The 22,543-nt window shown below is 38.5% G+C and overlaps 1 protein-coding gene across 1 annotated transcript in view; it reads right to left on the bottom strand.

The window, feature by feature from the left end:
* Positions 1-22,543, bottom strand: part of HTR3B (5-hydroxytryptamine receptor 3B) — a 39,836-nt gene that overhangs the window by 8,499 nt on the left and 8,794 nt on the right. Inside the window, exons 3-7 of the mRNA XM_032838415.1 lie at positions 13,876-14,036; positions 2,122-2,166; positions 1,685-1,794; positions 1,084-1,253; positions 388-545 (exon numbers count right to left, since the gene is read on the bottom strand). Of these exons, the coding sequence (XP_032694306.1) occupies positions 388-545; positions 1,084-1,253; positions 1,685-1,794; positions 2,122-2,166; positions 13,876-14,036 (644 nt within the window). The remainder of the gene's footprint in view (positions 1-387; positions 546-1,083; positions 1,254-1,684; positions 1,795-2,121; positions 2,167-13,875; positions 14,037-22,543) is intronic.

Below are 22,543 nucleotides of genomic sequence, written 5' to 3'. Positions count from 1 at the left end.
CAATAATGTCAAAGAGACAGTCTTCTCCCAATTTGTTGTTATTGTTGTATGTGGGGTTTCTTTTCTTCCCTCTCCATGGCTGTTAGGAATGAGCATGTCAGTATGTACCGAAAGGCTTGAGGATGCCTGCTATGGTGGTGGATCTGGTGCCTGAAAAACCAATCTTTTTATACCCGCAGAAGGGGTATCTGCAGCAGGAGTCCAGGGCCTGTGGCGGAATCTCTGGTCTGGGAAATGCCGTCACGCCGGGGGATGTCCAGAGCCACCAGAGTCATCTGTTCTCGGATGCTCACAAGTGAGAACAAGCAACAGAGCAGAGACTCCTCAGCCCAACACAGAAGGCCCAGGACCGCCAAGAAGTGGGCAGCCGGGACAGGGAGGACTTACGTGAAACTGAATCTGGGCAGACCCTTCCGCACAGCTCTGCAGGATGTTGTGCGTTGAGGACACAGAGACAAGCTCCCACTCACTGTCATTCAAAAATTCCTTCTTGTCATGCTTCGTGTCTCCTCTGCTCCTCAGGAAGGCCAGGTTGATGTCGTGCACTGACAACAACAGAAGCAAGTGACTTCCCCACAGAGAGAGGCCTCGACGACAACCCACTTTTCCAACTCCCCATTCAAATTCTTCCCTTTACTCCTGCCCCCGCATGTACCGTCTCACCGAGACAGGGTTCGGTATAACCATTTTGAATTAGGGATAGCAATGTGGAATAAAATCTTTTTAGCAGGAAGACAAAACAAAAGAAAAACAGGAACGAAACCCCGCTGTGAATTTACAGTTTGTATTCCATTATCCATAGAATGCTGGCCCCGGTCCTAGGACTTCTATAACCTTCTCAGAGGCAGCAGAGGTCAACTATTGTATTCCCAAACCAACAGCAGCAGTGAGCTGGGCACAGCACAGGATTTAGTCGGGATGACAACAGAAGCCAAAGACCGTAAGAAGACACTGAGATTTGCAAAGAGTCAATGATGTGCGAGAACAAAATGACCTCGCGGATGGCACGACCAAATGTTACCCGTGTGTGCCAACTCAGCGCAGTGTGTCTCCCACTAGCAGACTGTGCCTCTCCCAGTTTACCTGTGTGCAGGGCGCTACTGAAGGTCAGGCTGCAGTTCTGGATGTCAAACGGAAACGCGTAGGTTTCTAAACTGCACGCAGAGACCACCTGGATAGGCTTAGAGTTCTTAATGGTCCCAGATGAGTTCACATAGACATATGGAAGGTCGGGTGATCCTTCGAAGTCCACACTATGTAAAACATAAGAGACCTCGCTGTTACAGAGAGGGTCTTCCCCATTTCAATCCACAGGCAGAACTGATTATGAGATGGCAGGGACCATGATACCCAGGACTCGCCCAGAAGCGCAAATAAGAATCACATTTCCCGTGACATAATTCACCCTGGCAAAGGTGGACTCAGTAATCAGAGTCTCAAAAGTTAATTCACTTGGTGCTCTTGAAACACAGACATAAGCCATGAGTAACCTCAAGCGTTTGTAATCCAATCTGTATCTTAGATGACATCAAGTCATGGGACTTCCAACGTGAATATTCCCAAAACTGTGATCCTTTCCAAGATGAAAACCAAAAAACAGCAGCAATAACTGAAAGTAAGAACAAGTGGCCTGAATAGTCCAAGTAGTGTTAAACCCCATGGAAATATACCCCAGCACACTTACAGCTCCTTGATGATGATGTCCGGCGCCCAGATGTCACTTAGCGGTAGAGAGATCTCTCTAATCTCATCAAACATGCTGGGGTTCCAGGATAAAAACTCATCATCCCAAACCTGTAAGGAGGGGCCAGAAAAGAAATTTATCAAAAAGGGGCAATGTCAGTCTCACCAAGGAACTGAAGAGGGATTTGGGTGAATAATCCAGCTGATCTGCCTGATGGCACTGTTAGAGGAGAGGACTTTCCTCCCAGCTCCTAAAGATGGTGCCCCAACCAGAAACCATGGCCATATATCTTACACAAAATCTAATAAATTAGGCATGCAGCACATCTATGAAGCTAAGTTACAAACACAAAGAAAATATCTATTCCTTAGAATAATGAGACTTTGCAACAGGTTAAGATAAAGGGTCCAGCATGCACAGAAAGAAACATCATTTACCTCGTGGTACCATAGACTTGTCTTCAATTTTTGGTTCTGTGCGTCCTGCAAGGCAAAGAGAAAATCTGTACCAAATCTTAGAATGTCAATAAATGAAAGTCCAATTCAACACAATGATAATTCAGAGAAAAAAACAAATCTAACTCAGTACGTTGATTTTGAAAGTATTGCCTTCACTCTTCAAATCTGAGTATTCTCGGTTCCTATTTATTTACACATGCCTGTCACTGTGAACTTTACTATAGTATCTATGACAAAATGGCACCATGACTACATCCGACATCTTGAAGGATTTGCTAATCCCTTTCCTACCCTAATTAGTGACTCTGCCATTAATCAAACTAAAAAATGACATGTAGCCTAGCCAATTCTGGGCTAAAAAGATGAGACCAAGCTTTCATTTGTAATTAAGATATTATTCATAATATTTCAATGAGTGTTATCTCAACTGCTGTTGGCAGCCATTCCTGTGAAGTTACCTTCTGTTTGGATTTCTCTGCTTATCAAACAGACTGAATGAGCTTCATGTAAATGAAGTGTATTTTTGATGATATAGATGCGATTTCCCCATGTTGGCAATGAGTAATTTTTTTTAAAAGACCCCTAAGAATAACAAACAAAAAACCCTGCTCCTTACTAATTTTTTCATATCTACTCTAGCAAAGAGCATTCTAAAACTGCTATGTCCTGAGGAATTAAAAGGAATATCCCACACCATGTACAAACATCCACTCATTAACTCAAAGTGGACCATAAACCTAAATTTAAGAGCTAAAATTGTAAAACTTCAGAAGAAGACATAGGAGGGGTGCCTGGCTGGCTCAGTCTGTTGGGACATAATCTTGGGGTCCTGGGACAAAGCCCCACGCCAGGCTCCAACCTCAGTGGGAAGTCTGCTTGGGATTCTCTCCCTCCCCACAAATGCATGTGCACACATTCTCTCTGACTCAAATAAATAAATAAATCGTTTCTAAAAAGGAAGAAAACAAAGGAGATCATCCTGACTTTGAATTGGGCGGTCGATGACACCATAATCACTGTAACCAAAGAAAAAGTAAATGGGACTTCATCTAAATGAAAAACTTTCATGCTTTAAAGGTAAAGGACAGCTTCAAGAAGTAAAAGGACAATCCACAGAATGGAAATAATATCCGCAGATCATATATCTGATCCGGAGTTAATATCCAGAATACATAAAGAATTTCTACAAATTAAAACAAAACAATGACCCTACTTCAAAATGGATTATTTCTTCAAAGTGGATATGCAAATGGCTAATACACACATGAAAAGATGCTTAACATCCCTGCTATGGACCAAATTATGAACTTTGATCTTGGACTTCCCAGCCTCTAGGACTGTGAGAAATAGAGTCTATGGTACTTGTTACAGCAGTCCAAGCTGGCTAACACAATCCCTGATCATTAGTGAAATGCAAATCAAAACCACAGTGAAATACCACTTCACTCTCATTAAGATGGCTACTAAAACAAAACAAAACAAAAACAGAAAATAAGTGCTGGTGAAGATGTAAAGAATTGGAATCCTTGTGCACTCTTGGTGGGAATATAAAATGGTACAGCTGCTATGGAAAATAGTGGCAGTTCCTAAAAAATTAAAAATAGAATTACCATATGGTCTAGCAATTCCATTCTTTGGTATAAATCCAAAAGAACTGAAAGCAGAGACTCAGTTATTTGCACATCCATGTTCACAGCACCATTAGTCACAATAGCTAAGGGGTGGAAGCAACCCAAGTGTCCATCAAAGAGGAATACATAAGCAAAATGTGGTCTATACGTACAAAGTAACATTATGCGGCCTTAAGAGGGAAAGAAATTCTGACACATGCTACAACATGAATGAACCTTGAGGAGACACCATTTCCTTCCAAGTTTTACCAGCGGAGACATTCTGAAATCATGTTTTTAAAATCAGCATTATTTAGTTAATTTGATTTTCTTGCTCTGAACTGTCATGCTGTTGAACTGGACTTTGATTTATTGACACTGGGAAGATGTGGGGTCTGTCTCCCCAATTAAAGCACAAAGGGCTCAGTTCTAGGTTAGCTGCCATTGATGAGGGTTCCCCACAAACTGGGGGAGGGGGAGACCGGGTTCAAAATGTAGTTTGTCTTACTGGAAAATATAGCTTGTAACCATTCTTTCATAGCAAATATACTTTTAAGGAAATTAAATTTAATTTAATGAAATGTCCTGATCAGTTTTTTTTTTTTTTTTTAATGTCTGTCACACCAAGTCATGAATGTGTCACTGACTCAGTCATGGCTGAGGAGACTATTATTTTACTCAGTTGATTCTTATTAACTGCCATGTTGATGCCTTAGCTCATTTTTCTCTTCCTGCCCATTGTTTTGTCATGTTACATGTAACAAGTGTTAAGAATTTTTTTTCTAATATATTAAGGGGTGCCTGGGAGCATTTGTCATTCAGCCCTAAAGAACACAATGTCAAAAAGAAGTCTGAGGCTAAAACTGAATTTTTTTTTTTTTTTTCTGTCGAAGGAAACAAGTTTCTCTTTGCCAGCTGGTGAACATAATTGGTTCTCTGGTGGCATTATTCACAGCTTTTCCCTCTGTGTTTCTCTTTCTCTCTCTCTTTTTTCTTTAGATACCTTCCATCTTGCTTGTTAAAAGCAAAGGATATTTCAGAGAATTGGAATTCATTAGTCTTCCTAACAGAGGGAGTCTACTTAGATCTAAATTGGTGGTTAGCAAATATACAGATAATTCCCGCACATTCTTATTTCTCTTTCCCAGTTCCGAAGACTATAGAAACAGATGCCTCAACGTCTGGCTGGGAGGCTCTAGTCAATGGACTGGAATACAAAGGTAGCGGAGATTCGGAATTGACAAAATTCAATAGAAACAAATTGCAACTCTTCACTGTTCAGTAGACTATCTCTATAATCAGATTTCCCTAAGGTACTCATAATACCCAGAAATTCTAAGACAAGACTGTAGTCTTTCATATAAACAAAACAGGAGGCAAAACATTATAACGGAAGCGAGATGCCGTGATGGAAACTGCACTGAAAGCTCTTCACTCCAGACAAAAGTTGCCAGCAGCGGATGCACCCAACAACTTATCTATTCCCACCAGGGGTGTCCTGTCCGATTCTGTGCATGATTTCCTTAAGTCCCTCAAAACGGGCCTTGACTCCACGATGAACTTTAGGCTTAGCCCTGCTCAATGTCCTAGAGATGTTTGCAAAGCATATTAGACTATCTTAATCAATTGATTGCTTGACAGATATCTATCCCTGTCGTTGAGGTAAGATATGCTACGCTGCACATTGTGGGAAACATGAACATGAACATGAAGCAAGCCCTTCCCTCAGGCAGCTTATTAATAAACTAGGGTATGTGACATTTTAACAAATAGCTCTCTGTGTTAAGAAATATATAGACTTCCATGGATTTAAAGGAAGGAGACATTGCTGTCAGCTTGCAGATTTGAGGGAAATCCCTTTTGGGAGCTGAGATTTGAAGGATTATAATATTTTACAGATGGAGAATGAAGACGAAGACATTCAGTGGAGGAAACAGGAGACAACAAGGGGTTGGTTTCACTGTAGTATTGAGGAGATAAGGCTAAGGCAGTAGACAGGGATAAAACTAGAAGGATGGAATTTGAGATTTTTCCAGATTTCTGGAGGAAAGTCTGCCAAATCCAATAAGACAGTACTACTGTCTAACGCATTCCAGTAAAAAGTAGTATATTCCACGCCAATGGAGAAAACATATCTTTGAAAAAATAATGGTGTTCTCCTTAACTACTGGAAAGAATCTGGCTTTATTTTATCAGGATAGAGAGAAACAGATAAATTTCAATTTGATACAGTTGTTCCAAGAGAAAAATATTAACATAGAATCTTTACTCCTTTTCTCTATTTATCTCCAGCTAACCCTCTAAAGGAAAGCCTGAGCAATTCTACTTTATCTTAATCAATACAAAGCAGAAAGTGGGAGGAGGAGGACAGACCTAAAGGTAGTCTTACTCCCTTACTCAAAGTTGATTATCCATGTGTCTTGGCGTTTTGCAGGATGTGACTCATGTCCCGTGTCCTTATTCAAATCAGGCTATTTCCACTGAACAATGACTGATAAACAATGCAGTCGTAATAACCCACTGACAACTAGTAGAGACTAATATTCCCTAAGTATGTGAAGATACAGCCCCAGGAAATTAACTCTCAAAAGTTTTAGTTCAATATCCAATTACAGAGGAAATTTAAGGGAGTTTTCTGTAAGCTCTATGCTTTCTGAGCTTTATGTAAGACTAGGCCTTTGAAGTAGGGGTGGATATTTCCTGGCACTTCATTAAATATTTTCTAGGATCTTAGAACTGGTACTTTTGCGAAAAATTATTTTTTTCTTTTTTGGTGTGCATATCACTTAAATGTTCCTTTTTATAAAGAAATGATGATTAGGGATTTATCTGAGCTGGAGGAAAGTGATGTTAAAATAATTTGTGGGGTGCCTGGATGGCTCAGTCCGTTAAGCCGCTGGCTCTTAATTTTGGCTCAGTCATGACCTTGGGCTCTGTGCTCACCACTCAACCTGCTTGAGGATTCTCTCTTTTCCTCTCCTTTTGCCCTTCCCCTGCTTGGGCACATGCTCTCTCTCTCTCTCTCTCTCTCTCTTAAATAAATAAGTCTTTAAAAAAATAACTTGCATCAGACAAAAAAAATAATTTAAGCCCTGTGATATCAATTATATTTTAAGTTTCAAATTATTTTTTAATCAATTACAATGTCTAAATCTCAGTCAAAAAATCAGTCTATGATTGACAGCAGAGCATTAAGGTATTAACACAGAAAAATATCTCCATTTAAATAAAGAGAAATTGTTAAGTTATTTTAGCAAAATACATTAAAATAATAACATATTGTGGGGGAATATTATGTATGTAAATGTAAAATTGAAGACAAAAGTAGTACAAAGGACAGTGGAGCTGGGAAATGGAATCTTACTGTTGTAAGATTTGTACAATTTATGTGAAGGACAGTAACATTAATTCTAAGTACACTGTATTAAGTGAATGATGGATATGGAAATCCCTAAAACAACCTCTAAAAAATAATCCAGAAGGATGCTAAAAAGCCAAGAGAAGAACTGAAGTCAAATATTAAAAGAATGTTTAATTTACTTAAAGCAAAATAAAAGGAAAAAAGGAGAACAGCAACAACGACAAAAACAGGTGGGACCACTAGAAAACAAATAGCAAGATGGTTATCGGTAAATAGAAGAGATGCTTCGATAAATGCATAGATCAACAGGCTAAAAAAAAACAATGCCCAGGGGACGCCTGGGTGGCTCAGTTGGTTAAGCGGCTGCCTTCGGCTCAGGTCATGATCCCAGCGTCCTGGGATCGAGTCCCACATCGGGCTCCTTGCTCAGCGGGGAGCCTGCTTCTCCCTCTGCCTCTGCCTACCACTCTGTCTGCCTGTGCTCATGCTCTCTCTCTCTCTCTCTCTAACAAATAAATAAATAAAATCTTAAAAAAAAAAAAAAAAAAAAGAACAATGCCCAGAATACTACTCAGCAATAAAAACCAAGGAACTCAAGATATGTGCTACATGGGTAAAGCTGAAGGGAATTATATCGAATGAAAAAACCTATCTCAAAGGTTATATGCTTATGTTTGCATTTATAGAACATTCTCAAAATAACACAATTACAAAGATGGAAAGAGATTTATCGTTTGCTAGTGGTTAGGGATAGGTGTCCGGGACAGGGGTGTGGCTATAAAGGGAGAGAACCAGGCATCCCCTGGTGATGACTATAAACTTGATGTGTGGTAGCAGTGGTTACAAAGCTACACATGTGATAAAGATACACACACACACACACACACACACACACACAAACGAGTATATGTAAAACTGGAGAAATCTGAGTAAGTTCTGTGGATTGAACCAATGTCAATATTTTAGAGCTGGAATTATACTGTATTGGCCTAAGATGTTAACATGGGGGGACACTGGGTGAAGGGTACACAGAACCTCCCTATAAATTTATTTGCAACTTCCTGTTAATTTATAATTATTTCAAAAGAAAAGTTAAAAAAAAAAAAAAAAAAGCAAGACCCAACTATATGCTGCCTCCAGGAAAGGACCTTGAATACAATGTCACGCAGAGAAACTGAAAATGAAAGGATGGCAAAAACATACAGCGCGCAAGAAGTAAGCATGAAAAAAACTTCAAGAAAAGGATATTACCAGACATGCAGGGGGTATTTCATAATGACAAAAGGATCCATTCATCAAGAAGACACATAATTCTCCATGTATACTCACCAAACACAGATCGGAGAACTAGACAAAGCACACTTACAGCTGGGGATTTTAACACCCCTCATGAAATTAATAGAACACCAAAAATTTAAAAAGTTAGAGAAGATTTGAATAATACTATCAAAGACATTTATCAAATTGATATTTAGGGAATAGCACATCCTTCTCTTTAAGATTTTATTGGAGGTTCAAGCCAGTGCAACAGATGATAAGAGGAAAAAAGAGGTATAAAGAATAGAGATAAAGAGGCAGAATTGTCTTTATTCACAGACAAAGTGATTTTCTACATAGAAAATCTGAATCCACAAAAAGGCCTATAAAACTAATAAGAGATGGTAAGGTCACAGGATCCAAGGCCAATGCATACAAATCATCTGTATTTTTGTATGCTAACCACAAACAGATTCATTTAAAAATATCATTTATAAAAATAAAATAAAATATCATTATAATAGTACCAAAATTGTGAAATACTTAGGGATACATTTAACCAAATATGTATAAAACACTGACAACTACTAAATATTACTAGGAAAAATTGAAGAACTAAATAAATGGAGAACTAAAATGTGCTCACGGATTACAAGACTATTATTAAAATGCTGACTGTCCTCAAATTGACTGATAGATTTAATGTAATCCCCCCAAAAATTCCAGCACTTTTTTAAAAAAGAAATTGATTTTAAAGTTTATATGGAAATGCAAAGGACCTGGAAAAGTCAAAATGATTTTGAAACAGAAGAAGGCTGGAAGGCATACTCTAATTTCAAGACTTCTGTAATGCTGCAGTAATTGAGACAGTGGGCTGGTGTCGGGAGAAACATTGATTAGTTGGACAAAATGGAGTCCAGAAATAGACCCAAAATATATAAAGAACTCCTGCAACTCAATAAGATAATGAACAACACTGTTTTGAAAATGGGTGAAAGATTTGAGCCCTTTACCAAAAAGATACCAATTGGTAAATTAACACAGAGAAAGATATTCAATGTCATTAGTCTTCCGTGAAACAAAAGTTAAAAACCACAGGGAGGTACCATCACAAATCTACCAGGATGGTTAAAATTTAGAAATACTGACTATATCAAGTGCTGGCAATGACGTGGAAGAAACCCCCTGCATCCCAGGGGGAATGCAAAACGAGGCAACCACTATGGGAAACAGTTTAGAAGTATCTTGTAAAGCTAAATACGGGCTTATCATACAACTCAGCAAGCCTACATCTAAGTATTTATCCAAAATAAGTGAAAACTATTTGCAACTGTGTCTAGTGGCTTTACTCATGATTTCCCCACATTGGAAATAACCCACGTGTCCAACACCTGGTAAACATATAAGCCAGTTGCAGTACACGTTCTTGCACAGTGGAATGCTACTGACCCTACAGCAACTCACGTGTGATCTCCGAGACATGATGCCACACCCAAGAAGCCAAAACAAAGGGCAAATTCCATAGGATTTCATTTATATGGCTTTCTGGAAAGGCAAAACTATAGTGAGAAAGATAAGATCACTGGTTGCCAGGTATTGGGGGCCAGGGGGAAGAGATCAGCTTCAAAAAGATGTTTCATTTTGTGTAATTTATGTTTCAATTTTAAATGCTTCAAAATTTTGTGGGATACAGTTAAAGCAGTGATTAGAGATAGTATAAACGCTAAAATTAGAAAAAGAAAGGTTTAAAATCGATGATCTTAGCTTCTACTTTAAGAAAGTAGGTAAAGAAAAACAAATTAAAAGAAATAAATTAAGTAAAGATAAGAGCAGATATCAGTGAAATAAACAACAAATTAAATTCAAAATGAGTATTTGGTTTTTTGGAAAAAAAATAAGTAAAATTAACAAAACTTTCCCAATATTGGTCAAGGGAAAATAAAAGAAAACACAAATTACCCACATGAGGATATAAAAGGCAATATTATAAACAAATTTGACAACTTGGATAAATAGATAAATTCCTTGAAAAACACAAATTATTAAAAGCAACACAAGAAGAAATAGAAAATTGGAACATTCTTATATATGTTAATGAAAATGAATTCACATTTGAGTATCTTCTTACCAAGAAAACTCCAGTCCTAGGTGATTTTACTGGTGAATTCTATCAAATGTTAAGAAAGAAAAATATCCATATCACACAACTGTTACAGAAAATTGAAGCGGAAGACATTTTACTGGTTTTATTAAGGCCAACATAACCCTGATACCAAAACAAGACATGTACATTACAAGAAATAAAAACTATTGCCTAATATGCTTCATTAACATAGATGCAATCTATATTAAGTAGGTATTTAAATCCAGAAATATATAAAAAGGATAATATATTAAGATTAAATGGAGTTTATCTTAGGAATACAAGGACATTTTAACTTTTGAAAAAACAATCAAAATAATTCACTCTTTTAACTGCATAAAACAGAAGAATTATCTGATCATCCAAATAGATGGAGAAAAAACATTAGATGTAATTCAATATTCTTTCATGATTTAAAAAAACAAAATAAAACTCTTAGTGTACAATAGATAAGAAGGAACTTCCTCAACCTTATAAAGAACATTGATAAAAAAGCTATAACTGACATCATACTTAATGGTGAAAAAATTTCCCCTAAGAATGGGAATAAACAAGGATGTCTCTACTCTCACTATTTCTGTTAAATTGTAGGAGCGGTCTTAGGCAATACAACATGACAATGAAAAAATAAAGAGTATACACAGATTAGAAAGGAAGAAGTAAAACTATCTGCAGATGACATGATTGTATATGTAGACAATACTGATCTACCAAAAAACTACCAAAATTAACAAGTGAATTTAGCAAGACCACAGTATACAAAGTCAACATGCAAAATTAATATTTATCTATAACAATAACAAATAGAAAATAAAAATTTTCAAGTAATATTTATAGCAGCAAAAATACTTTGGGATACGTTTAATAGAAATATACGTAAAGCTTCTACATTGGAAATTATAAAACAGTGCTGAAGACCCAAATAAATAGAGAGAACATATTTAAAAACTGGAATATTTATTAAGATGTCAATTCTCCCCTAAATTACTCTGCAGATCCCACACTATCCTAAAAAAACTCCCAGCAGTTTTTTTTTTTTTAAAGAAGCTGACAAGGTAATTATAAAATTGATGTAGAAATGGAAAGGACTCACATTGCCTGATTTCAAGAGAAATAGCCCAACACTTATCAGTCAATCTAATTTTCAACCAAGGCACCAAGCAAATCAATGGTGAGAGAAAAGCCTTTTCAACTCCTGTCTGAATGCAAAAAACCAAACTGGAACAACACACAAAAACAACAAAAACTTTGACCCGTGCCTCACACCATCACAAAGATTAATTCTTAATAGATCCTAGGACGAAATCTAAGAAACTAAGAACTATAAATCTTCTGACAGAAAATACAGGAAAATATGTCTGTGAACTTGGAAGTATTGAAGGTGTCTTAGTACCCAGAAAGCACTAACCACAACTAAATAATTGATTTACAATGGACCTCGTTAAACTTTAAGATCTCTGGTCACCATAAGACCCTTTAAGAGAATGAGCAGACAAGTCAGAGATTGGTAATAAGTATTTGCAATGTATAAGTATGACAATATATAAACAATGCCTATAAGTCTATAACAAAAAGACCAACAACATAATTTAAAAGGGAAAAAAAAAAGGAAAAGACTTAAAAAGCTACTTCACAAAGAAAGATATGTAAGTAGCCAAAAGGCACATGGAAGAGAATTCCTGGTCACAAGCCATCAGAGAAATTTAAAGTAAAACCTTAGTGAAATACCATTATACCCTCAACAGAATGGCTAAAAATAAGACTGATAACACCAAATACCGATGAGAATGGGGAGCAATGGGAACTCGACTATCTGACTCATGGGAGTGTAAAATACACAACGACTTTGTAAATTAGCCTTGCAGATTCTCAATAAGGGTACACCTGTCTGAGCCAATTCTTCCACTTCTAGGTTTTACCTAAGAAATAAAAACATGTACATAAAAAGGCTTGTATAGCAGTGTTATTAATAATATCCCAACACTGGAAACAACCCAAATGTCTATCAGCATATGAATGGATGAACAGGGGTACCTGGGTGGCTCAGTAGGTTGAGTGTCCAACTCTTAATTTCAGCTGAGGTCATGATTTCAGGGTTGGGAGACTGAGCCCCGTGTTGGGCTCTGTGCGGGGCATGGAGCCTGCTTAAGATTCTCTCTTTCCCTCTCCCTCCGCCTCTCCACCCACGCCCAACCCCCTGACCATACGCTCTTGTGCTCTCTCCTTAAGAAAAAAGAAAGAATGGATATAAACAAATCATGGTATAACCATAACCAAATACTATTCACCAATAAAAAAGAAAAACTACTGGTAAACCCAACATGAGTGAACCTCAAAAACATGAAAAATCCAGACACAGTAGAGGACACACAATAACATTTCATTCATATGAAATTCTAGAAACGGCAAAAATAATCTATGATGAAAGTAATGGGAACAGTGATTGTCTCTGTGGATGGAGAGATGGGGATTGGCTGAGAAGTCAATGAGGGGTCTTCCTGGGGTGATGGAAATATTTGTTATATTGATAGGGGTATGGATTCTGTGCATGCATCCAGTTACCAAAACTCATTAGACTGTATACCTAAGATCTGTGCGTTTCAACACGTGTATACCTCAATTAGAAAAACAAGTTTTGAGAAGTAAATTGAAAAAAGATATTAAACTACATTAACAAACAAGTTCAGTAAAGTCTGCTCTTAAGAAAAATCAATATAAATCTGGGACCTATTGATACTGAAGACTTTGTGATTAAGAAAAGAGGAGAAAGAGGAAGCAAGGATAAGCCATCATTTATGGAGGACCTACTAAGACCTCTGGTAACTGGTTTCCATGTATTCTCTCATTTAATTCCCACAACAACCCACTTTCTAGATATAGAAGATAGCTATATAAGCAAATCTTCCCTCACCACCCTTAGTAAACACCTTGGGTATAAACTCAAAGTACCAGAACACGTTTTTCTCTTTTTCTCAATTTCAGGTAATAAGTGGTAGATGTTTTTCTGAAATTTACTACTTGTCCCTAAGAAATGTGAGCTATAGGGGAAAAAAAAAAAAATACCTTTTTTTTTTTTTTTTGGTTTCAGCAAACTCATAAAATATGTACAGTGGTCTGTGACCACAATTTTTAAAACCTCTTAATTCCATGAAACTCCTATTTCTAGTTGCTCTGCTTCTCACATTGCAAGTCGGGGACTAGAAAGCATGGTTTGCCTAGTAAGTGTTTTACCTCATGCTCACTGCTCACTGCTAACACGAGTCCAGGTCAACTTCCCTACCAGCTCAACCAGGCTCCCATGTAAACAGTAGGTGCTGTTACAAACAGGTAACTGGGATCGGTAGGGGTAAGATGGTGCTCACCACATCCAAAACGGCGTGGACAAGCACATCCAGATACACCGTGGTGGCCTCAGTCCAGTCGTGAACTGGCCTCACTGCCTTGTGATATTTCTGTAGCAGGTGCTTGGTGAGACGATACAGAGCAGGGTTCGTGGGATGAGGCATGTCCATGGCTAGGGTTTCTGAAAAACAAAACTGGCATCATGAGGAGGAAAATAAGAGGAGCTTAGCATCTCAAGGGGATCTCTGACCGTTGAGGATTTGGTGGGTCCTGGCAGAATACGGTTTTCAGCTTACCCCAATTTCCTGAAGTTCACAGTCAGCCAGTGGGCTCTTTGGCAGACGCTTACTTTAAAGTAAGCTGATGACCTGACTGCCCAATAAAGACAGCTCATTGTAATGCTCAGTAAGTCAACTCGGATCTCCAAGGATCCAAACCGCACCTACAATTCTATTTTCACAGCATTCATGCATCTTGGAGACAGAATCCTGTCTTCCAGTATCACCCCCTTCTAAAACACAGGGAAAAAACAAAACAAAACAAACCTTCCCATACACTTAATCAAAAGTGATCTCCTCCTTGACTTTAATGTTTTTCATTTGTAATTCAACAGTTAAATAGGAAATTCACGCAGAAACACGGACAAACCAGTAAACCCAAAAATTCCTACGTAATGGGATTAACAAGATTCCAATTCATACTTTTCTCCTAAAAACAACAACAATAAAAAAAAAAAACCCTCTTTTCTCACTCAACTGTCTTTAAATAAAACACACTTGTCAGAAAATGAGATCTTCGTTTTGGGAAAATTCTTTCTGTTTCCAGAGAACAACCATTCTTTATGGCCTGGGAATCCTGATTTGTAGAGGAGCAGTGACTGGTGTTGAGGCAGGGGAGGCCAGAGGAAAAGAAGCAAGAGAAATGAGCACCAACAATTGGAAGTGACAAATTTGTGAAGGCTTCCTCTGAATTGAGAAAGATATTTTGCTCACAAGCTTTGCCACCTCCTGGGGGATTCAAAGCTTCGCTAAGTCATTGGACTGGAGCAAATTGCACGCCTCCTGCCACAGTGCGTGAGTGAAATCTATCTGTAGTGTCCTGAGCGTGAATTCACCTCACCTCTCAGTGGTTTTGACAGTTATTTTGATGAGCTGCTCAAGGTATGCGGGATCCGGCAGGAGACTGTAAATGAGATATCTTCTCCCTGTGTGACAGTCCTGTTTATACCCATTTCTTTATGAATGATGTCGTGTCACCTGCCGCCACAGACGGCAATTTCCATGATTTATCAGTGTCACTGTGACCAAAATGCTAACGACGATGCCGGGGGTGCAATGCAGAGTCACTGTGGGCAGTGGAATATTCACTCTCATGACCACCAGAACTGCGAAGCTAACGAGCATTCTAACTCCCTAACTATTCACCCACGGAGATGCCCCAAATGGCATCTGCTATTCAGGCGTGGAGGACCAAGGTAGGTGGCATGCATCGAGCATCATTTTCAGGGTTTTTGTGAACCGTGATTGTGAAAAAAATGTGCTGTGACTCTCTCTACCTGAGACCATTTCTTGCTGGTGTACCCCAGGGGAGGGAAGTCAGGGGCACAAAGCGAAGCCGGTCTGGCGCTTTTCCTGTGAACTTCGCTCTGGGCAACTTCACTTTCACCTCGCTTGGAAGCTCCCAATTCAAGTCCCAGTTGGGGAAACACTGAAATGTGCATGTTTCGATACAGGAAACTATCTGAGACAGAATTAAAACAGAATTCTGGGAAATGAATGTGTTTTCCCTATACCCTCTGCTATTAAGACTCAAATTCCCTTCTGCTGTCTTTTCTAGGAAACAATCCATACGTCTCCTATGGATAAACATATTTTCCAGGACGTGTCAAAGCCTTTGGGTAAAAAGAGAAAGTTCTAGAATCTAGAACTAGGAACAACAGAGAAACGAGCAACAATAGGAGGAAAAATAAGAAGGAAATGAAAGTATGCTTAAATAAACTATAAGGGTAAAGAGTTCTTTGTTTAAAATGGGAAGAAATAATAAATTACATTTCTACTATGAATGCAAATTTGCCTGAGGAGAAAGATCAATTACAGGAGAGAGATTACGGATTTAAGTGACCATTAATTAACAGTAAATTATGCCCCTTGAAAGCTAATGTGACATTCACACAAGCACTAAATGACTCACAGTTCAGTGATGTTTCAACAGACACTGATGGAAGCTATCCACAGACCCAGGGAAGATTCCTCGTTAACGCGGCCTCTATGGATGCTAATAATTGGCTCCAAATAATTCACTTGTAAGATTTCTAGAAAGTGGAATGTGTCAGGGACTGAGCTATAAAGCACTTTTAGGGGCAGAGATTTTTTTTTTTTAAAGATAAGAATACAATAGAATTTTTCCTTTGTTTTCCTTGCTTTGACGAATTCTATCTTAAAGAGTTCTGGGCACTGTGATGAAAAGAGCTGTTCTCACTTAGTATGTCAGCTTTGGGAGTATAAAAGAGTTACACACACATCTGAGAAATTGCAGGAGGAATGAGATTTAGGGGTGTGGTCTACTGAATTCCCAAATCTGGCTGAATACATGCTGCGTGTCAGGCACTGGGCTTAGGGCATTTTACACGAACGACTCCTTTGGCTTTTACAACAGCCTTATGAGACAGGTACTCTTCAGCCCCATGAGGAGTCCACCTCACTACAGGTGACAGACTAGAGGCTTAGTGAGCTTAGGACCACCCAAAGTCCTACAGCTTGCAAATGAAGAGGCTGGACTGGATCCAAAGCCCAAGCTCCTTACTGTGACATTACACTGAGCTGGCTCCCTGAGAATATTAGGGATGGAAGTGAGTGGCCCTCCAAAAGGAAACCGACATGTTGCATGGTGTACATCACTGGGCAGAAACAGCCTACTGTTATTTTCTGTGTATGTGTGTTTTTGGGTCAAAAATATCTTCTATTAGCATTGCACCTTACAATTTCACAATGCTATCTTATTTGATCACCACAATATACAAAATAAGCATTTAACTTACAGGAAAACTCAATCTCTAATAGATTAATTGGCTTGTTCAGGGTCACATGGCTGGTGAGTAGTGCAGTAGGAACTAAACAGGTCTCTTAATCTAGGCTCTTGCCCAGGACACTGCCATCAGGCAGTGGCCTTAAATTGGTGGTTGGTTTACTGCTCTTGTATTTACAAGTCATCTTGATAATAACCCAGCAAAAATTCCAAAGGGCAGCTTTTTCTGCAACACATGTCTCCAGTATAATTTATGGTCAAGCACTGATTACTAGACACCATTAAAGCACACTTTCTGTCACATTTAGAACAAAAATCAAGCATAATACAAAACATTAGAAATAGACATTAAGAAGATTTTCTTTCTTTTCCTTACCTTTTATTTTTCTATTTTATCTTACTTAGCTTAATGTTCACAATTATTTTCTGCTAAGAAACCCATTTGGCATTTAATGAAATTTCCTGTTTTCATTTTTATAATTAAGATATGCTTTTATCCTTTAAGTCCAACATTCAGGATTCTCCTATTTTAATGATAAGTGGCTATTTTTCTTCTCTACCCAATAAAAAAATCATTTCCAGCTGCTGGGCTACCAAATTCCTGCCTCATCTCAGTAATTGACTCATTCCACTTCCAGTTATATTTTAAAACATGGAAACTCTGAGATATGAGCTCGAGGACACCCCTCAAGAAAGTGGGGGTACTGGGGGAACACCAGCATCAACATATATTCTTGATCTGTGTGTGTGTTTTTTTAAGAATCTATTGGATCTTAACACAAATGGCCCAATTCAGTGGAGTTAATACTCATACCACAAAAACTTAGTTCTAGAAATTCAGAAGGCTATATTAATTTTTAAAGTATCTTAAGGGGAAATGTACATTAAAAACATACAAGTTTCTAGTAGTTGTCTCTGGAGATATATTCATCACCTACACAGACTTTGCATGGCTGGGTGAGACCTGTAATACCAAAACAATACGCAGGTGTCTTCAGACAAGCTGTATCCAGGAAACTCTCTGGGCTACCAAAAGCTTATAACGAAGCCAAGACTGTTTGGGATAATAAAAATCTATTATTCAGACACAAAAGCAAATCTGAATAAGGAATGCCCTAAACTCTCGATGTAAATTGCCACAAAGAGAGCTTGATTTCTGGAGAAGCTTTATCAAACAGCTATAACATTTCCAGCATATTTTCAGCTGTGTGTCAAGAGCCCCACTGTGTGACTCCGTTTGTATTTACAGATCTGTAATTGTAGGAGCAAAGACATAACAAATCACCGGGCTCCACGTCGCTTTGCAGGACTGGTGCTTTACAGATGCTAAGTAAAAACGAACACTTGTAAGGAGTTATACAGCACCAGGTAGAAAAATACTGTCTCTAGCTTTTGAAAGTTAATATTCCGGGCTGAAAGTTAAATCATTAAAAGGACCCACCTGAGGCAGCCACCAGGATGAAGAGCCACAGGAAAGCCATGGCACCTGCCAGTGTTCTCGGGCTCGGCCCAAAGAGGAGACATGCAAACTTGCCTATTGGATGGGCTGCACTCAATTTTTCCTAAAGGGCCTCCTCTTCACTCCATTCTTCTGTCTTGGCCAGTGTCTGCTGTCCGTGCTGGTGCTATTTTGTAAACATTAAACCGGACCAATGGCAACGCCGGCACCAGGCAAATGTTTTGGAATCGATGCCATTGAGATACCCCTTAACTTCTCCATTTGGTTCTGCCCCAGTCTCAGATCATGGCCAACATTTCAATTTCCCTGACGGGAGATAGCTAAGTGAATAATGTAATCTAAGAGGAGCCCCTAAGGAGAGGAAATTCCACACTAATATGATTTCCTTTACAGCCTTTACCTAAGGCAGTGCTCTTGCTGACATTCAGGACACTAATTTCATTAATAATTGAGATCTAAATAGCTGTTCTAAATCAGACTTATGAGGTTACATCTTCAGCATTTGACAGTGGTTATTGGACTCTGGAATTACACAAAGCTAATGGAAACCTGGTATTGTCCAATGAAGGACAACTGCTAACAATACAGGGAAAGTGCTTTTTGTTTTTCCTAAGCCCCTTTAATTAAAAGAAACATTGATTTTTGATAAATGGGAGTGTCTCTTCAATTGTCCCTGCGTACAATTCAGAAAGTAACTGTGTATGAGAGGATGATTCCAGGCTTACTGAAGATGAGAGCTACTAATGTTTAACATCATTCAATAAAATTTTCCTTTCACTTTTTGATCGAGTACCCATCCACTCTTCATTATTAAGGAAAAAGAAGCATGATTCTATATAACTCTATCTGCCACTGGTAGACACGCCAGATGCTCTAGAAACAAAAACTAAATTTCATACCATTTCCCACGTCTGCTTCTTCTATAAGTGGGACTGTAGAGGCACAGCACTGAGATGAGTTACACAGAGCAAACTGAGGAGAAACATACATACCTGATCCCTGTTCTACTAATTATGCAGTCCCTTTGTTTAGAATCTTTGACGCTCTTGTCTTAATTTTCATCTACCAATAAAATGTAGCCTGATTGGTGTCCTACTATTGGTGACAGGAGTTACAAATATGGAAATGGAGAAAATTAGGACAAACCCATGGTGCTGAATTGGTTTTGTAGGTATCAGTAAGAACTTATGGTTCTCAGTACATGTTAGCTAAAAATGGAAATAAACACAGATGTAAATGTGTGTGTGTACACATGTCCTTATAAACATACATCCCTAGCTCTGTCTTCCAGTGGGTCTGTGGGGAGGGACACCCCAGTAGCAATGAGTATACCCAATACCCAGAGCTTAAGTTCTAAATAACATACCTACTTAAAAGGAAGAAATAGAGAAATGACCAATTTCTGGGCTGGACAGGAGAAGTGTTAAGAAGAGCCTAGAACATCTCATTGCATCACAAAGTAAAGAAGTGCTAGACAGAATAATAGGGATATGGTAAAAGGGCATAATCAGCTTGAAGGGTCTCCCACTGGCCAAATCTGGGACAATTCAAGCATTAAAATCAATAATGATCTGAAGAATTATAACCCACTAAATAAAATACTAATCCACAAGTCCATGCAGATTTAAATGAATGAATGGAAAGAAGAGACAGCTTTTCCTTAAGTTAGAATGCCAACTAAGAAATGTAGAAGGAATGCTAGAATCTTCATAGTAATTATTCACTCAAGAAACATCAGTGTCTGATAAAAACTAGTTGGTGAAAGTGATGAAAAACAGGACACTTACACAAGATACTCATTAATCACAATGATTTAAAAAAAAACTTTCCATGGAGAAATCTGGCAGACAACACCTTAATCAAACAATGAAAATTAACATTACCAATCATGGGAGTTGTGTGCTGCAGAGATAGGAGGAATTGAGAAGACACAGCTGCATTTCTGTTATCATCTGGCAAAAAATTCAAAACTTGAATCTATCGAGGAGGCAACACCAGATAACCCCATACCGTGGGACATTCTACAAAACAGGCATATATCATCAAGAGTGTCAAAGTTATGAAAGCTAAGGAAAGACTGAGAAACCATATCACACAGAAGTAGATTAAAGAGACAGGATGACTCAGCATAACCTGTGATTCTGGCTTGGATCCTGTTGTTACAAAGAACATGTTGGGAAGAATTCCTAAAACTCAAACTGGAGCGCGTAGATTAGATGGTAACGATGTAGCAATGTTAATTCCCTGATTTTGATGGAGCTGAAATCATGTGATGTTCTTGTTTGTAAGAATCACCCACTAAGTACTCAGGTGACAGTTTATTCTCAAATGGTGTGTGTATATGGGGGGGAGGGGTTCATTCTACTATTCTTCCAGTCTTGCTGTGTATTTGAAAATATTTCAGAAAACAAAAATGTAATCTGGTAGAGGAAATTTGATACAAAGTTATGGAAAGTTTGAGAAATATCCTCTAGAGAGAATGGCCGGATAAATGGGACTTTATCAAGAAAGAACATCACCAAGGATTGGTCTGGCCATCAAGGTCCCAGCCCTGTCCATTGGGAGAAAGGCAAACTACAGGCAGCATATCCATGCACAAAGCACTTTCTATGGGAAGGCAACACGGAAGCTTGCCTTTATGCAAAGGTTTAATTGAGATGATGATCAACATTACATTCTTGCCACGCATTTTAGTAAGCATGGCTCTGTGTCAAACCTTCTGGGACATGCTTCCCCTCCCTTTTCTTCTCACTTCCTCATATCCCCATCTGTTACTGGAAGGCCATTGCTAATGATGTGTAATACAGGTACATTACGACCTTCATTAGCTAATTTAACAACAGTCTGGTGATCCTGCCCATTACAGCTCTTTATTGGCTGATGAATTCTGCCAAGATGGGAAAGGTTTTGTGTGAGTGACTTGTCCTCAAAATAGTTTATATGCAGATGCTTCCTGATCTTTCCTTGATGGCCCACCCTGCTCCGCATCACCAGAAGGCTCAGATAGTACCTTTTCTGACCTTACTGCCCTGTCTGGATGTAGTTTGTTTACTCAGTGCCTTTAGATTTGCTATCTCTTCCCTGTTCAACCTTTAATTTTTCATGAAAACTGTCTTTTCTCAATACAGTACTTTTTACTCACATTGTTTCTTATCATCCATGACTCAAGGATCTCACCCCCACTATCCCACCCTTAGACAGCTCTTTAGGAAAGATGAATGGGAAGTGAACTTCATTCAGGTCCTTCAAGCAGATCAGTGTATTAAAATAAAAAATTGGAATTGTCAGGAGCTCAGCATTCAGGCTTCTCAAATATCAGCTGGGAAAAGAAAGACATTAATCTGAGGTTTGAATCAACTGTTTCCTCAACACGGTTTAGGTCAGGCCTACCATTGAGTACCTAGAGATGTATTTCTTCAGTAGCCCCCCTCCCCACATTCCCATGAGTCCTTGCACTCTGTTTCTCCATTATTTCCTAGTAAGATATGACACCTCTTAGTTGGACCAGTGTCTTTTAGAAGGCGGCGGGGGAGAGGGTTTATTATGCAAACATAATAAGGAAGTGTTTATTATGCAAACAGCAACTGAGTTATGTGTCCTTTAAGACTACTAAATAGTTTTTAATTACTGCTATATCAGTAAATCCCATAAATATGCAAATGCAATTAGTTCACAAAATAGACCTTAAATATCTTTATTCCTCTCCAACAAAGTTCTTTGAAGTTAATCGCTAACTCTCTTTGTTCACTCCCTTGGCAGTCGTGCTAAAATTGACAGGAATTTTGACAGATGTACATATTCGGGGGAAACCAAATTTTCTCAGCACATCTGGTCAGGCTGGAGGAGAAAAGTAGAAATGGATGCTCTAGCCAAAATCAAATATCTAATGAGTAGAGTTCCATATGAAATTTCTTTACTCCACAGCATTATCCTCTGAAATAAGTATCAAGGTAACTACTGGGCCACCACTTCAAGTCCAAAGCCACACTCAACATTTGATTTTCTTCTGGCTCAGAATTTCATCTTTAATAATAATGCACATCTGGTCCTTAAAAATGAATGAATGAATGAATGAATGAACGAGGAATAGTATCCCTCACGACTCTGGCCCTTCATGGCCATGTGACACGGTTTTCTATGGTAAGTAGAGAACACGGGTGTAAGTTTCCAGGCTTCTGAGTCTGACACATGTCATTTTCCCTCCC

Source organism: Lontra canadensis, unplaced genomic scaffold, assembly GCF_010015895.1.
Source record: "Lontra canadensis isolate GAN:19392208 unplaced genomic scaffold, GSC_riverotter_1.0 scaffold104, whole genome shotgun sequence".
In the NCBI taxonomy this organism is placed as follows: domain Eukaryota; kingdom Metazoa; phylum Chordata; class Mammalia; order Carnivora; family Mustelidae; genus Lontra; species Lontra canadensis.
The sequence above is the reverse complement of the archived record's forward strand: the minus strand, read 5'-3'. Positions and strand labels throughout refer to the sequence as shown.